General features: G+C 39.6%; 1 protein-coding gene across 1 annotated transcript in view; it reads right to left on the bottom strand.

Moving 5' to 3' along the window:
• Window positions 1-153: 153 nt before the first annotated feature.
• LOC105625885 (tensin-1-like) overlaps window positions 154-17,754 on the bottom strand; it is a 62,984-nt gene continuing 45,383 nt past the window's right edge. Inside the window, exons 5-10 of the mRNA XM_012207195.1 lie at window positions 5,060-5,203; window positions 3,711-3,893; window positions 2,999-3,435; window positions 2,662-2,880; window positions 2,224-2,395; window positions 154-363 (exon numbers count right to left, since the gene is read on the bottom strand). Coding sequence (XP_012062585.1) covers window positions 154-363; window positions 2,224-2,395; window positions 2,662-2,880; window positions 2,999-3,435; window positions 3,711-3,893; window positions 5,060-5,203 — 1,365 coding nt within the window. The remainder of the gene's footprint in view (window positions 364-2,223; window positions 2,396-2,661; window positions 2,881-2,998; window positions 3,436-3,710; window positions 3,894-5,059; window positions 5,204-17,754) is intronic.

Here is a 17,754-nt window from a genome sequence, read left to right as displayed (position 1 = left end):
ACGTACGTACGTCTACTACGTTACTTACTTACGTTACGTTAGTTTAAAGTTAAGTAACGTAACGAACGTAACGAAGTAAGAAGAGAGAGAAGAGAAGAAGAAGAAGAAGAAGAGAGAGAGAGAGAGAGAGAGAGGGAGTCATTGTCGATCGTTCTAAACATTCAGATCGGCCATCATTTTGCGAAAATCCGCTAGAGTATTGTAATCCGGGTCCGAATCGATGTCCGCGAAATCCTTGCTGGAGTCAGTCTTGACGAAGCTCGGATTGTATCGGCTTAGCGACAATGGACACGGCAATAATTCCGGCATAACCGAATGGTGAGTGATTAGCGCAGTGAGCGTCGTGAATTCTTTTGTGAAGCCCTGAAACATACAATATTATTGATTTTATAGCGTTCGTAGTGCTGTATCGGCATTAATTCTAACGCTTGTCAAAGTTTACCCACTGCTATCTCGCTCGTAATAATTCTGCTTTCTCTCGCAATTGTAAACGTTGTCGAAACTAAATTTTATTCAGTCTGTCGAAAAATAAAAATAGAATTCATTTTACGCGTTATATCGCAGAAACAATTAAATACCTTTTGTTTTTAAATACAGGAACAGTTTCGTTTATAGAAAAAAATTAGAAATATTAAATGAAAAAGAAAGTAAAAATATAATGTTTTTTCGAGCCAAAACTGGAGATAATTTAGTCACAATCGAATTTCAACAGTATTTCAACAGAGCTCAAAGGTTTAGTTGAAATAATAAAGAGAAAAATCCATTTGATAAATAGCGCAGAAATAACACAATCAGCTTATCGTTTTGGCTATTATCATATGCACATTGTATTATGCAATATTATGCACATTATGTTACTGGGCATTGTTGTAACACACGTTGCAGGACAATGAAATGCGATATTAGTCGGTCGGAGATCTTTCTTCGCGTTTTCAGTCGTATTGCGAAACACGTCACACAACGAGATGATATTAAATGTATCATATATACGAACGCGCTGACACGAACCTCAGCCTATCGTACACCGGCATTCACTCGAATGGCATTGTGCTTATTACAGTGCGATGCAATTTTCCGCGTCGTCGTAGGGCGAAGGAGAGAGAAAGCAGAGTTTTGATTTCCCAACGGCATCCGCGGCACATCCAACAAAACTCATTTATACTGGTTTCGGAGATTATCAAAGTCCGCGTACTCATTTAATCTATCCTACGAGAGGGGGAAGTTTGACCATTTAAATACCGAATGGCTAAATGCGTGGTAGCTTTGCACCAGGCGTAGTAGTCCTGAGTATAATGTTCAGACTACTAAAAGCTTCGACCCTTCACGCATTAGCATCCTGCGCGCAGCTTATTTCAATATTAACTTGCGCTTATATACGAAGATTTTCTCTACCTACTATAATACGTGGGTATTATTTCGTGCGTTAAAAAGAATTTTATTTCTTTCACTAGAACCGACTGTCTAGGTTCGTACAAATGCAAAGATCCAATAAGCAAAATATATGCCAAACAGTTTTGAATAAAATATCGATTGGCATCAATTGTATTAAATTTGTGTTAGATACGCAAGAAAACAATTTTGTTGGATTACCAAAATAACTATGTTGAACCCTCAAGCATAATGAAAAATGCTGTAAAAAGTTTTGACATTCTAACAATCAACTTACTTACTTTTATAGTCCAACAAAATTATTATCAGATCGATAGCCAAATAAATTTTTTAATAATTTTAATAAATTCTTTCCATATATTACCGACTTATTCCAATAATACAATTGCCAGCAGAAAACCAACAGAATTTATTTCATTTAAATGTCCTTTTTAAAGTTAAATATATTTATATTTCTGCAATTATTCCATTATTACATTTAACTAGCAGATTCCATTGTATTTTCGCTGATATTCTGGCGTATAATTTATAGCGGACACTTTGCAAAATTTATTTCGCAATTATACATTTAGTTGTTTAAGAATCGTCGTGATCGTCGATTCTAACTACAAACAGCATCACATCTATCAAAACAATCAGCGTTATTCTCGGAGAGAAACATTAAATAAATTGCAATCCGTGCAGATTTTAGTTTTCGCTTTTATAGTCCTTTGATGGGAACGCGAATGCTGTTTGGCCAACGGCAGATTCACTTTGACTTTCGCGAGCCGTTTGCAACTACTTTGATACTCGATACTCGGTAAAGAATGCCAACAAAAAGAGAGAGAGACTTACTTTGATTTTGTAACCTTTGTTTGTACGCATTATGAGATAATGGGCTATTCCGCTCGGCTGAAATTCACGGGGCACACGGAGGGAGAGGGCGTAACATCCGGGTTTACTGGTACTCTCGCGCACCATGAATGCTCCTTCTGGCTCTTGGCTCAATACTTCCAGTGTTATCTCTCTGAAATCATGATCCGTATCATTAATGATAAATAGTCAGGATGGCTTTTCTTGTAGAGAGAAACAGAGAAAATAATCAGATTTGCGTATTCCATTTACAAAAGTAGCTACTGGAAACTAAACTATAGACTGGATCACCCGACAAATATTTAAAATTAGCTAGAGGCGACGTGCTATTTCGGCTCACCGAGAAAACACCGCGCGAGTGCGAGCTTGTGTGTGTGTTTATATTTTACTCCGACACGTAGTAATGTCGCGGAGACCAACCTGGGTATTCCAGCTTGAAACCAGGGCGCCTTGCGTAGCTCGGCCTCCTCACTTCGATTATTCAGGCTGTCTGTTCTCTCGGGTAAAGGCGGCGGGGTTGGCGTGGAGCCATGAGTGCTTCCGTCAGCGGGTACCGAGCTGCTCGACGTGCTAATTTGCGATCTTCTTTTCGACTTGAATTCCGCCTCCGTACCCGAGTCCGGGCAATTGTGCCCTATCCTGAAAGTGAAAGAGCTGTCGTTCACGATTCATACCGATCCTTCATTATTATTGAAAAAGCGAAAGAGAGAGGCAGAAGAAGAGGGAAGAATGGAGAACGGTCCGGCTATAAACTTACCTGTTGTTCTCGATGTTGAAATTCTTCACGTTAGTGATGGACGCGTTGATGGTGTTATCGAGGCTCTCGGACGGTGGGATCTTGTTGTATGACGGTCTCGTACCCTCCGAGTCGATGATCGCCTCGTTTATGTAGCCTCCGGAATGGGGCCTGTTCGATGGGCTGGTCGGCGTACTGCTACCGCTGACGAGCGGGCAGCTGTCATCCTCACCGTTCAACCCAAGAACGTCGCGTCCACCTGTCAAACCCATCGCCAGCCGCTTTATCAGCGGCGGCTTGTCCGTTAGCCTCTTGTATGAGTTCAACTCTGTTGGCGAGTTGCTCTCATCGCTGCTCGGCGTGCTCTGTTGGGATAAGCTCTTTGGCTCGTCCACATTCGTTATGGGACCGAGAACATTCGTAAATGACGGTCGTAGACCTGGGATCGTGTTTGGTGCCTGAAATTATTCGAATTCGTCGTTTAAGCGCGCACCAATCATTTCACTTGTCGAGGTAAACGTGTTCTGCAAACGCGTCACGCGAGAAATGGATAAAGCCGCGATATTAAAAGAGCTACTACGTGTCGCCTAGCCGGGATGACGCGGCGTTCTACGAAGTTAATTTACTCTAAGTTGCCACCAGACTGGCTAATTCGCTTTCGCGTAATAGCGCCCGAGTGTAATATAATAGCGGCCTCCGCTGACGTGGATTTGTTACACTTGTATGAAATCACCTTTACGCTGGCGAGTCGCAGCGTGGGCGAGCCGGCGCTGCCGAGTTGCACGTTCATATCCGTTGCAGACGGACCCCTTCCAGTCTTGGAGATGGGCGATGTCCGACTTTTCAGCCACGAGTTCGACGATGGATTCCTGCAAGCGCCCGCGGCGATCGTGTCGTCTCCGGGCAGCGATTTGTTCTGCAAACGAAACGGCGGTCATTGCCAAAATTACATCCCCCGTCGCGACACTGTGTACTTAAAGAAGACCTCCGATTATTTCCTCAAGATCGGAGGTTCCTCTTCAACGCGCAATCATTGCCTTAAATGCGGATCCGAGGGTTCAGTCTTCTCTCTTGGACGAATCGTTGATTAGGCAGAACCGTCAAAACGATTTAGTCTTTTCGAAATTCTCCCGGGTTGAATATTTAATCAGCGGAATCATACAGTTCCTAAGGCGATTTTGCGGCGGGGACCATCGAGCGGATCGTGGCGGACTGACCGTTTACTTGGAAACGCGACGGAAAGCGACGCGAGACGGTAAGCGAGAGACTTGGGTCGAATTTATAATTAACGTGGCTCGTAAACGGGACACCTACTGGAATCGGTGGCCCTCTGAGACGAAGAGGACACGGTTATCGTCGTTGTCCCTTTCGTCTCGCGCTTCTTGGATATTTAAGAGGCTCTTCCGTGAGCTTCTCCAGCAGCTTCCTTACTGCTGTACGTGTATATGCATCCTGGTACGTATATTTGCTCTGCTTCCTGGCATATAGCAGTCGTTACCATCTGCTCCAATAGCCTCCAGAATATTATGCTTGCGCGGCAGGAAAAAAGAACTCGATCGTACGACTTAGACAAACAATCTTATAGTGATTTCGACTCATTTTGTAAGAAAAGTTTTAGTTTTGTATGAAAAGTTATAATCGCGGCGATTGAGTCGTTCTTTGTTACGTTTCCCGGATAATTAAAGCATCTTTTGAATTTCACTTTCTATATGTCTCTATTTGTTTTGTTTGGCAAAATAAATTGCTGCGATAGAACTCAACAAGCGTAATCTTTAAGAAGATCTCGGAACTGACTGTCCGCTAATTGCTAAAACTACTTAATTGCAATCTACGACGCTTTTGTGAGAAAACTAGCAGATGGCACGATACCGAACCGGCCTGTAAAGTTTAACTCAACCAACTCGCTAGCTGACAGCGGCAAAAATAAATGACTTCGTTAGCACTTTAAACTACACGGTGCTCCTTTTATTTGCCAGGAAAATGCGCTTGGTAACAATTCTTTTGTGTCTCGCGTAATTTGCATTTTTTCGGTCATTTATTCAAATGGATCGGATTTATTATTTTGATATATTTGAAACATACCCACGACGTTCGCTCCTGCTTGTCCTTGCGATAAGACGATGTCGATCGTGATGAGATTACATCCTGAAGGATCGGTTGGCGCTGAAGCTGCGCCACGTACGCCATGCGGAAAGCATTGCCAACGATGGTGTTCAACTCCTCCGCCTGCAAGCAGACAGGAAAGCTCGAGTTTCGACACAAATTTTATTAAACACAGCATTTTGCTGTTTCTTTCGTAATATTACTGTTGCAATCCGATTGTGGCCGCGAATGTAGTTCGTTGCTTTCAGTTTAATTACAAAGAATATTTCCGTGTCTGTGCTCCACGAAATTAATGAATTAATTATAATTGATTCTTTCAAAAAAAATAAATATGCGAATTACGTACAAGATATTTACGATTAAAATTTTACTGAGCATAATTGGATATTTCACGTGACATGAAATATATTGTTCAAAGAATAACTTTTTTCGAGCGGAAGAATGAGGGCAATTGTTTCCCATAATTTTTTAGCGCTAAATTATTGCATTTATCAAATAAATTATTATAAACAGCATAGCATTCAGCGTCTAAAAATTACGAGAAATGATTATTTTCATTTTTATGCATTTTTTAAAATCAAATAATAATAATTTGTAAGACAACCGAAAAAATTTGAAATGTATTTTTTTTTTTGGACAATTAAACTTTTTTACATTGCAAAATTTTATGAACTAAAAAAGAATCCTATTCAAACTAGTGCTACACCCAGAGAAAAGGTTGCTTCGATTTAAAGAAATATTTCTTTGCTATACAGTTAAAGAAAAAATTTTTTTGATTTGTGAAAAAATTTCTTTGATTTAAACATTACTTTTTTAAATCAAATAAAATTTATTTGATTTAAAGAAACTATGTTGAAATTCAAGAAATTGACGTTCAAATAATAATTTTGAATGTCATAAATTTATAAATTTTATTTGATTTAAAAAAAATAATGTTTAAATCTAAGAAACCTTTTTTCCAAATTAAAAAATTTTTTCTAGCAAAGAAACATTTCTTTAAATCGAAACAACCTTTTTTCTGGGTGTACATACAGTCATACTGTCGAAAGCTGTGCACAAAAAAGAAAAGAAAACCATATTGCTCGCGAGCAACATTATGAGTAAACTTTAATGCAAGCCTAGAAAAATTTAAAATTTGTTGCACAAAAATAATACATCGTCGGGTCAATTAGATTTTTTTCCGGATCCACTGGTGGCGGAGGAGATACGTGCGGCCGACCGCACGTTGAAGAGCAGAGACGCTGCCGCAGCGCAAAAACGAAGTCTGAATGTGTAATAAGCACTCGCGGAGAGCCGCAAGCTTTCGGGGCTCGACTTTGCTCGTGCGTTTAGAAAGCTCTTGATACGCTTCGCGTTTGTACGCGAGCCAGATGCAGATAGATTGCATGTGGGCGCGCGTACGTTACAAGCGGTCACGCAGACGTACATATACAGCCAGAAATGGGGAAAAGGTCGGCGAGGGCTATCTTTCTCCTTTCGGAAAGCTTCATCATTGAAAGCCGCGATGTGATGCGTATTAATGAACATTAGGTCGACCGAAGGGCTAAGAGTCTAAAGAGAAGCATTGTATGCACACGGAGACGAAAAGTGGCGATTAACGTCTCGTCCGTCTGACTTTTCCTTTCACGATGCAAACCGTGGTGAGACCGTCTGGGGAGATATTCAATCGTTTCGCGAGGGTATCTATGTACATCTCGGATTCTAGACTCGCATACTTCGTCTATGTAGTACTTCGTCTATGTACCCCCGTGACATTGTTGCAAGTGATGCGGAAATCCCGGCTTGACTTCAACGTGCCCCGTAAAGCAAGGAAATACGGCTCGCCAGTGGAATCCGCGTACGAGCGACGAAAATGCAAAAAACGAGAGATAGGATTGCAAAGCCGAACGCGCTGTATTTTCCAATGATGCTACACATTGGTTTGCACGAATTTTTCACCGTCCGCCTGCGTTACTACAGAAGCCTACTGTAGAGATGTTGTGCAACGCTTGGATCAGCCGTTTGGCCACGTAGAAAGGCGAAGCGAAAGAAATAATGCAAGAAAGTAATGCGTTTTAATGAATACGCACTCGTGCAAGACAACGACGCGGCAACGGTTGAACTTTTGAATTAAAATGCAGCAATGTTCACTCGAATAATTTCATGGTTTGTGGTTTGAGGTCAGGTCGAATGATTCCACTAGTTACGAGATATTTCAATTACGTTTGCGCGCGGGGTAAGGCGATGACTTGAGCTATAATTGCGTACCGGATGCATGGTTGCTCTGTAACTCGCTAAGTCCGAGCGCTTTCTTTCGTTGCTCCATAAGTGCCATACGAATCTCCATTTTAATATAAATGCATTGGGTTCGCCACTATGGATGTACAGAAATGTTTCCTTTTGAGAGTTGTCAAGAGATACAATAACATCTATATTAAGTGATCCCCAATCGTTCAATATTATTGTACAATTATTTCGAACAATATTATTGATGCCCACTAAATTGAAAACAGTTTGACGATGATGTAGACGATCAATAATATCGTGCACTAACAAATATTGTACAATAATGTTGATTGCTCAAGAATCGTGATGATTTTTAGAGATCAAATTGTATCCAATTTGAATAATTTTTAATTTTAATCATTTCTATAGATCACCAATATGTTAATTTAACTAGAACAATTTAATCTGAAAATATATCAAATCTAATTTAATTTATTATTTACTAAGTTCATACGTTATTATGAACATTGTTTATTTTTCAACTAAATGATTCAACCATAGAAATGAATTAATTTACATTCCGACATGCATCATGGAAATTAAAAAAATTAAAACATTACTTGAAAAATTTACTTAAGGTTATCATTGCTCATTTGATATTTAACAGTGTATTTTATAATTAAAAATGAGAGATATATTGATGACTTGAGATATATTGATGAACATATATTCAACCTAAGTTATTTGTGGTATATCGATTAAATAATTTTTCTTTCATCGTTTGGGAAAAAGAAAATTGCGTATTCACATATCTGTTACTTTAATGATGAACAGATTATTTGCAACTGTTTTAGTTGTTGGATTTGAAATTTAAAACATGGTAGAGTCCATGTGCATTCAATCTACTCTATTTAATTTCTTTCAGCAGCTCTATTTTTATTAGGCGCGTATATTTGTGCAAGCGTCAAAATGCAAAACGGCAGATATTATCAATGAAGTAGCGCACCGCGTTCCACAACGTGAGAAAATCTGAGGCCTAATTTATCACAAGAAAGAACATGTTCCTGCCATCAACGGTACGTTTCACAGAAATCGTGAAGAAAACCATCCAAGCAATGGAAGCTCGCTTGTTCACCACGAAGAGCAAAGGATCGTGTCATAGAAGAGAATTTATCGCGTCGTGGGCGGAACGCTGGAGACGGGCTGGTCCCTCGACTTCGACTCTTCTCCTCCGTTCCCGTGGCCGAGAATCGAAAATACGGCCCTGAGATTCCCGCCCCGAGGTGGAATTTAAGCGCGATGAAATCATCACTGGCGACTCTTCTTCCTCTCCGCTCTACCCTACCCTGGACGTTGACTCGAGCAGGCACTGACCCTCTTCACCGCGTTTTGATTCAGATCCATTTGATCGATCGCGGTAATCGTACCGCTGTAACCTCGGTAAATCGCGATACTCTGCGACTTTCTAGAATCGCAGACAGAAGGTTTCCGTTAGCGAAAATTCTCAAGTATCAAACCGAAAAGAGACATCAACTCCGTGGATCAAACGTCGCGTGATAAAACATTACGCAGATTTGAAGAAAGAAGAAAAGGAAGAAAAAAAGGCATGACTTCGAAAGAGCTATTTTAGCTTGCTTGAGCACAGACTGATTCGCTGTTTGCGCCGATGGCTTCGGCAAAAAGACGAGGGACACCGGAATCGAATGGAAAGGGAACCGAAAGGGCGATGGATCGCGCCGTGGCTTTGCGCCGGTGCAGCGTGACGGGCTACATTCCAGGCATTCCGCGCGGTCACGGCCATATCTCCAGCTCCTCTAGATTTCCCGCCCCGCATACACCCGGTCTACCAACACCATCCCGCGGTACACAAGCCGGTACTCGCAATAATGGCGCTCGGATGGGGACCGGCCCTCTCATCGCACCTCTGAATTTCCCTCGCTTCGGTTTCTGGTTTACCTCGACGTCGCGATGTTCTATCCCCGAGTAAATAGCCGGAGAGGAAAAATTGTAGAGTATGAAGTAAACGGATCTTCCTTGTCGTGCGTTATTATTGTGCCGACTCGTCGCACTGTCTTGGTATTATCACTTCGCTACCAACGTCACATAATCACATAGTCAGACTATATTCAGGAGAAAAAAAAGCTTTGCAACTATTGTAAGATCCTTTAATATTATTGGTTCTTGCTCTTAATTCTTTGCTGGATCTTAATATAATGAACTAATATTAAAGAATCTTACAACAGTTCAAAGTTGCTTTTTCTGCTGAATTTAGCCATTGACGATTTTTTTCAACCATGCTTTTATTGTACATTCATATCATTATTCTAATTCTTTTTCTTTCTTTACTAATAAAATTGTTATCATAATAATTATGCTTCTTTCCATTTGATTGCATTCTTCCGATTTGCTTGCGCGGATGCTGTAGAGCTTGCAGCTGTACTCGCTGAAGATGACAAATACGAATTTGTGACCTGCTGTGATATATCGTTCCCACAAACGTTAGTTAAAGTTAACAGAAGTTTAACTAGTTCTCTGTCATTTTCAATCTCTGTTTGAGAGAGAAAGGAGATCATGTGCTCAAGGACTGTCAAACTCGTGCGATCGACGAATCAGGTTGAAACAAGCATGAACAAGTTCTACCTTCGGTGTTATGGGCTTCTGCTTATGACAGGTACGGTAGTTTCGAATGTCAAATATTCAAGTTGCACCGTTACACACCGTTATACCGATATGACCAGACTTGTGCATTAGACTCGTTGACGTATAATTGTTACAACGTTCGAGGCGATTATTCAATGATGCCAGAATTTACTCCGGAAATTGAATTAGAATATATTTCAGAAAAGAATATTCTTTTTACTTTTTTGAAGAGAATGAATTCACATTCACATGATAATGAAGATGTGAACGTACCACTTATCTTCCTTTGATTGTATTCATGAATATCAAGAATCAATCGTTTCTGCGAAAAGAAATTATTATTCAAATAACAGGCTATAAAAGGAGACGGAATGTGGATACATTAATAAATACATATTAATCGATGTAAACGACACAGAATAAAAGAATATTTCGACATTTAGTGCAAGGTCTCTTATGCCAAAAATTATTAGTAATAAAATTATTATTAATATAAAATATAACATTAATAATTTTTGTAGATTTTATACAGTTTGCTTTTGTTTTTAATTTACGTGCTGATTAATATTCAAACGTTTTTTATTATTAAATGTTATTTTATTCAATGTTTATTCCAAAGCTGGGCATTTAACGATATTATATTATTAAATCAATATTATTAAATTAATAATAATTAAATTTAATATTACTGATGCTAATAAGTATTTTGTAAACTCATAATAAATTTATTATAGAAAGCATTATCTCATTAGTTAGAATTCGAACCTGGACCTCCCTGCAATGGAAGGCAGATAATTAGCAATAATTTTGGCTCTGCACTTTTTGAACTAGCGAATCCTATGGATTTGCGACTGTATAACCTTGTTGATGTATAATGCCAAAATATCGTTTGATCGTATGGCGAGTACTTTGTTCGATGTAATGTGAAATCGGTCGAAGATTGGATCGAATATAGTTAGAGAGATGCATCGGTCAGGAAGCGCAGATGAAGCACAACCGTTGCATAATCTGACCCTTTGATCAGCAATTAACGTCACTGGAGTCTGCTGATAGTCGCTCCATCTGTTTCATATCTAAAAGACACGATACCAAAATATTACTAAATTGTAGCCTCGTTATAAAACCGATTGCTTCTGCGTTTTTCCAAAATTAATATAATCCCAGCTAATTTAAAAGTCGAAATAACAGATGACATTTTTAGAATAAATTAAATTTTAATACTTTAAATTTAATATTTTAAATTTTAATATTTTAATATTCTACCTCTTTGGATTTAAATTATGCCAATAATTGTTGTCAAAAGACCATTTTAAAAGTTTTTTTTAATATGTATTGGGTCATCCAGAAAGTTCATGCCGCAAAAGATAAATTTAATAAATGAAATTAAAAATATAAATCTTCTGCGTTTCAATTTTTCTTCAAAATCGGCACGAACTTTCCGGCACGAACAACCCAATATATCCATGACCCATCTATAAGTTTCAATAAATAATAAAGCATAAATTGTGATAAGCTAATTGCTTTAATATTTCTAAGTGCCTTAATTGAAATTGCATCTACTATCGTCATCATTCAAATGAATTTATACAACCAACTGATCAACAAAAGTACACTTTGAAATAAAAACTAAGTGTACAACGACCAAAAATATTCGTATGATTTTAATGCCATTTTTAATAATCAGTTACGTAATTGATTTAAGAATTGCCATATCTAATCATTCAAAATTATGATTCAGTATCACATATATGCTACTGGTTTGGTCAGTGTATTATTTCCTCTCATCATGTACATTAATAACTTCTTTTAAAGAGTGTTATTCTTCCGATTTTCAATTTCTTCTTTATTTAGAAAGCTTTATATCGATATTATCAATCATGTTTGGAATATATCAAGATAAGGTAACAAAATGTTATAATATATATTTGTAACATTATTAGTATAAAACGATTGTTATAATATATTGGGTTGTCCGAAAAGTTCGTGCCGCAAAAGATTTAAATTTAATAAATGAAATTAAAAATTTAAATCTTCTGCGTTTCAATTCTCCTTCAAAATCGGTACAAACTTTTCGGACAACCCAATATGTAGTATATATACAAATTCAAAGTAATTGTAAAAATAATACTACTTTTAGTATTAAGATTCGTTATTTTCCTTAATAACGCCAGATTAACAGAAATTTGCGCTCATAATAATGTAATGGAAGCGTTTATTGCTACCGTGTAACTTGCTCTTATTAATGGATTATTAGCGTGGAACCCACGTATCAAGTCGGTTAAATGAGCGATGTAGCCTTGATTGGCTTTACTGTCGCGATTCATCGGTCTGGCTCATCATATGAGGGCCCTTGACAATAAGCGGCGAGTTTAAACGATGTAGTGATGCGTGAATCGTGCATCATGGTAGGACAATACGCCCACTTTGTGGCCCGTACAGTTTGCTACTGCACCCTTGAGCCTCGTCATTAAACCTATTTCGGTGCCTCCAGAAATGCACCCTTGAGGACGCATGCGACTCGCGAGGAGAACCACACTTCGCTTCAAATTTCTTGTAGCTCGAGTTTCCTCCTTATCGAACGTATGGTTCCGGAAGTAATTCTCAGATATGGACGCAAACATTCTCAATAGAGAATGGTATATATTTCCTAGAATCGTTATCAACGAATATTGAGTCATCGTGAGTTACTGAACTATCGAACCATCCTAATAACATAATAAATAAAATAAAAAGAATTATAAAAACAAATGAATAGTTTTATCGGTGTATTCTATCTATTCTTCCTCTAACTGTGATATAAGAAATTATTTTACGTTCGAATTTATTCCTCTAATTGGGATTAATATTTTGCAACTCTATGTTTTTTCACAGCTGGAAAATTATGTTCAAAATGTTGGTTAAATGAGAGAGACACAATATTACTGTTATGATGGTTTTGGCTCGAATCGATTAAGCCATTATACATTGTATTAATCCGCAATACGCATTACACAGTATCTATTAGATTATAGAGTAATCCAAATGTTCTCCGTTGCGTAAGTCAATCAATCCCTATTATCTATCGAGAATGCTGCGTTTGTATAATGAAGAATGTAATATGTATATTAATCCACTTAATGCACGCATAGACTTTTTGTCGGAGAACATTGAATTATTTTTTCTATGTTATATATATTTTAACATTAAATGTTTAACATTTAATAAAAATACAATATAAAAATTCTATTCTCTTTCCTGGAAAATATTAACATATATTGTTAAATTTTAATTAACATTAAAGTATCAATAGCGCAAAAATATTAGACTTTTCTTAACAAATATAAATAAGCTAATAAGATGTTAATGATACAAAATATTCATTGGCAAGCAATTGAAAACATAAAAATCTAATTATATAATTAGTTCTATTTAATTATATATGAGAGCAAATGTGCTCTTTCCGCGGCGAGTAATCGTGGTTCTGTCTCGGCAGTGAAATAAAAGGCAAAACCCGGAAGCGAGTCTTGTGAAATCGAACAAAATAAAGCACAGAGATAGTAATCACGCATCATGGATGAAAGAGAGCAGCATTGTCAATGATAAAAATAGTTGACATGTGCGTCCAATGAAAGAGACGAAGCATTCGAGACCACGGCGCATGAACATTGCACAAACCTTGCGATGTCATTCTCGACAGGAAGCGCGCAAGGAAGCGAGCCTAGTCATTGTAAAATAGCACTTTACGGCATTCCCTGGAATCACCGTGGAAATCTCAAATTGTAAATTGCACGAGTGACCGACAGTATGTCGAACACTTATAAAAAGTTATTATAGATTTTCCGCGACTGTTTGCCGTTTCTGCGATAATAGGCTAACAAAATTGCGCGGTCACGGCATAAGAAACCTAGGTGATATTCGTCATCAGAACACCTCGCGTTTCTCAAAGTCATTGTGTCAGTTGTCCAATCTTGATTGATATATTTTATGAGAAAAGCAAATGTTTCGTCGAAAACGAATCATACATATGCGTGTAAGAAAATGCAAAATCACATCTGCTCCGAGGCGCTACGATGACAAAAATGAAAGAAGATGAAGCAGCTGATATGAAAGGTACGAAAAATCGGTGACGAGACCATTACAAAGTCCTTCACCGGGGAACTAACATGTTATTAAGAAGCTCCCAGGTATAACTTATGCCTACCTCCACCTATAACTCAAGAGTTCATATTGTATCTGAGAGCCTTTACGAGAGGTGCCTCAACCGTAATGGACTATCTTTTGTGAGAGACGCTCTATTGATGTTGAGAGAAAATCCGTAACGTTTGCGCAATACGATAGATGACTCGTTTTCTCTCCATCTATCTCTTTTTTTTCTCTTTCCGCCGAAAATATCTTCTCGACCGAGATCGCGCAGGAGACGGGAATCCGGGACAAATCCTTACGCGGATTCATCTGGCGGCTTCACGGATAGTGAACTTGCCTGGGAGATCATTGGAAACTCGTCAAATTCGGACGTAGCTTTGTGAATCAGCGGTACGAAGGACTTTCGGCTTTTGTCTGCGGGACGTGGTGGGTCGACACGAATTATGATTTTCCATTGTGAAGTCAAGAGGAACTAACAGAGGGATGGCAGTTGTCATACGTGGGTCCTCGAAGCTTCTCGCTCGAATCGGTTTGGCGACAATGCGAGATAATCCAGCTGCCATGCCGGCAGTGTGTACTAGCATCTACAGAGCATGCAGCATTAACGATACAATGGAAACTACGTCACGTTGTTAACGCTCACGTTTCTATTATTTTTTAATACCGACGGATTAATACCGACGGAGTCCTACGTTTCTAAATGTCCGCGGTGCAGATGAATGCTGGCTAGAATAATGAAGGGTTCATATATCGTCACTAAAATATCAATGTTGTGTAGACACTCCATCGGTAAGGAGCCAACGAGCGAGGCATCTCGCGCTACAAGCAGCTATATGAAGCCGAGGAATGCGTTCGTCCGATCCCACGGCTTATCCCCCTTCACTCTCCCTTCCCTCGTTAGCTCTTTTTCTTTCTGGTACGCGATAGTAGTATTACCGGGCTTAGTCTCTCTCTCTCTCTCTCTCTCTCTCTCTCTCTCTCTCTCTCTCTCTTCCCTCTCTCTACCTCTCTCTCTCTCTCTCTTTCTCATGTTCTGTCAGACCACAGCAATCTACCGACTCAATGACTCTCTTTTAACAAATCTTGGAATGTGAATATCAAACCTGGATCATTTTCTTTCAAATCTTAAAGAAACGTATAAATACGTTTACTAATGAATTAGATAATCTTTGATTGAACGTAGGTGTTAGAAAGTTGAACGACTAGAAGTTAGAGAGCAATTTCCATCTTTCTTTTTCTAAGAAATTTAACTAATTCTTAGTTGCATATCTCTCTCTCTCTCTCTCTCTCTCCCACTCCAGTTTTACTTTTGCATCGAAAAGATACCGAATAATTTAAAAAACTACTAAATGTTAATGATCATATTTTATAATCTAAAAGCAATAGAAGACCGTTTCACTTCTTTCCTTTTTTTTAACCGTTGTATCGATTACGTCTCCGAGGTCATGTTGCGGTACCGCGACCTAATCGCGATCCGTTAATATCGCAAGAGGTAAAGTCTACGCCATAAAGTCAGAGCGATATCCAGATCGTCTTATTATGCATATCAGATCAGTTGGAACTGATATTTGCAATCGTTTAGAAACGGAAATTATCCCACTAGATGAAAACGAATTATTCAAACTTCTATTACTCAAAGAGAAAACGAAAAAATGGAGCGAACGTTGTGAATTTTAAATTAGCATGATACTGGTTTCAGATAGAACTCACTTTGAGCTTTTGAGTGTGACCACATCGGCAACAGCAATACGACATGTAGTCAGGTAGCGCGGGCATAAACTTCAATTGTTCCTGCTGCGAATATTCGTCTACAAGTTTGCGATAATGCACCCTGAAAATGGGCCTCGTTGTGCTCTGTGAGCCTTTACCAAGGCGTCCCATAATCGCAAAGAATGCGGTCAGGATATTGCGTCTGCGTGCAAGCCTCCTCATGCCACAGCGACCGTTGTACTTTGCATGTTGTCCTTTCTAAATCGCACCTTCTGGTTAACCCTTAACTTTTACGAAAAAAGATATTTTTTCTCCAAACACAGACCGTATGCGAAGAGGCGATCGGCTTCTAGATTTAATAATAATTCGACATTGTTGTTACATCCAGGAAGGATTGTACCGTTACACAGTTCATACCAGTTATTCGCATTTCTAACATCAATATTCCATACATTTCCGGTCACACATTCACGACACTATGCGGCGCACTTTCTAATGTACGAGGCACCGGTACGTCGGCGCGCTAAAATTTATGCCGTATCCAACACCTTTCTCCGAAGGTATCCCTTCGACGATACCGACACCTATCGCGAAGTCAAGCGTCTATTGAAATTATGAAGTTTCAATCTATATTTCGTAGCAGCACGTGGATGAGCACCACTCGATTCTCGGATAGCTAACACGACTGGAGATGCCGATATCCGTTTGGTAACGGAAATACAGTGGCACCGAAGGTACCTCCATTGCGCAAAGCTATCGAGAGTCCGTTGTCGACATGAAACTGGCTTCTTCCCCTGCGGCAGCAAATCTTCCGTATCTCCCGTGAGGAGATGTGATATTATTAGCAAGTGATGATGATCGTGATGTTGTGAGACCCTGTGGGATTCCAATCCTACGTGCGACACACGCACGGAGGATCCAAGAGCCACTCTTGATGGCGTGCGTAGCCCCGGCTACGTGTCGCTCTGCATGCCGACCCGCGGAAACCGGTTAACGAGTACCGCGTCGCTTCTCGCTTCTTACTTGTCGTCTGTCAACCACACACGCAGTCGTTACGTCCTTTTACATTTTCCGATGGACTTGCTGCGAAGACGACATCGACCTCTGTTACCGACATCGTAATCGTACCCGACATATTCCGCATGAACAACTCCCTCCTAATTGTTCCTACTCCGGAGTCTGAAATTGTGACGCCAAAGGAAAATTTACGATTGAGCAATTAGAAAGTTTCCAGATGGAATTTTGCGTCTTTTGTTAATCCTTGGCGATACTCAACGGTAAATCATGCGTATCCCTTCCCTCTTTTCTTTGAAAATAATTTCTGATTTATATATTTTTATAGAAATCAGATCAGTAAAACAAATACATTATATCCATAAATAATACAAAATTCTATATGCAAATTTGATATCACGATCTTTCACTTCATCAATTTATTAAGTCGAGCCAGCATTGCGGAAGTGGAAACTCATGCAAGCGGGGAGCAGTGAGTCATCCGCTAGGTTTGGACCGTTCAAAGAGGCACGAGGCCCGGTTCACGCGCGTTCTTTCTGGTCTGTCAACCGGATGAAATACCAGATGAACCTTCAGTTGGTGAGCTCTTCGTTCAGTTCTCTTCTTGTCCTTTTCGTTATACGTTAGCTGGTTCTGGCATCGTCGTCACTGCTGCTTTTCGCAAAGCTGCAAAGTGTGGATACCACCGCTTAACCGGCTCGGCGATGGCAATATCTCCCGGTACGTATAGAGAAAGACTGAAGTCCACGAGGAACACGAAGCGAGAGCACCGCTCTGACCGGCCCACACGGTTCCATCCCCACCGCGATTTGCGAGAAGCCGAGCGGTGCGACCGACCGACCGACCGCTTTCTTGCTTCAACCGCGGCATTGAACACGTTCAACGGCAGCTGTTGAATACCACGTGTCCCCGTTCTCCCTCTCACCCTGGCTATCCCTCGTTCTCTCTCTCTCTCTCNCTCTCTCTCTCTCTCTCTCTCTCTC

The sequence above is a fragment of the Atta cephalotes genome (assembly GCF_000143395.1).
Source record: "Atta cephalotes unplaced genomic scaffold scaffold00004, whole genome shotgun sequence".
NCBI lineage: Eukaryota > Metazoa > Arthropoda > Insecta > Hymenoptera > Formicidae > Atta > Atta cephalotes.
This window is presented reverse-complemented; position numbering and strand designations above follow the sequence as displayed.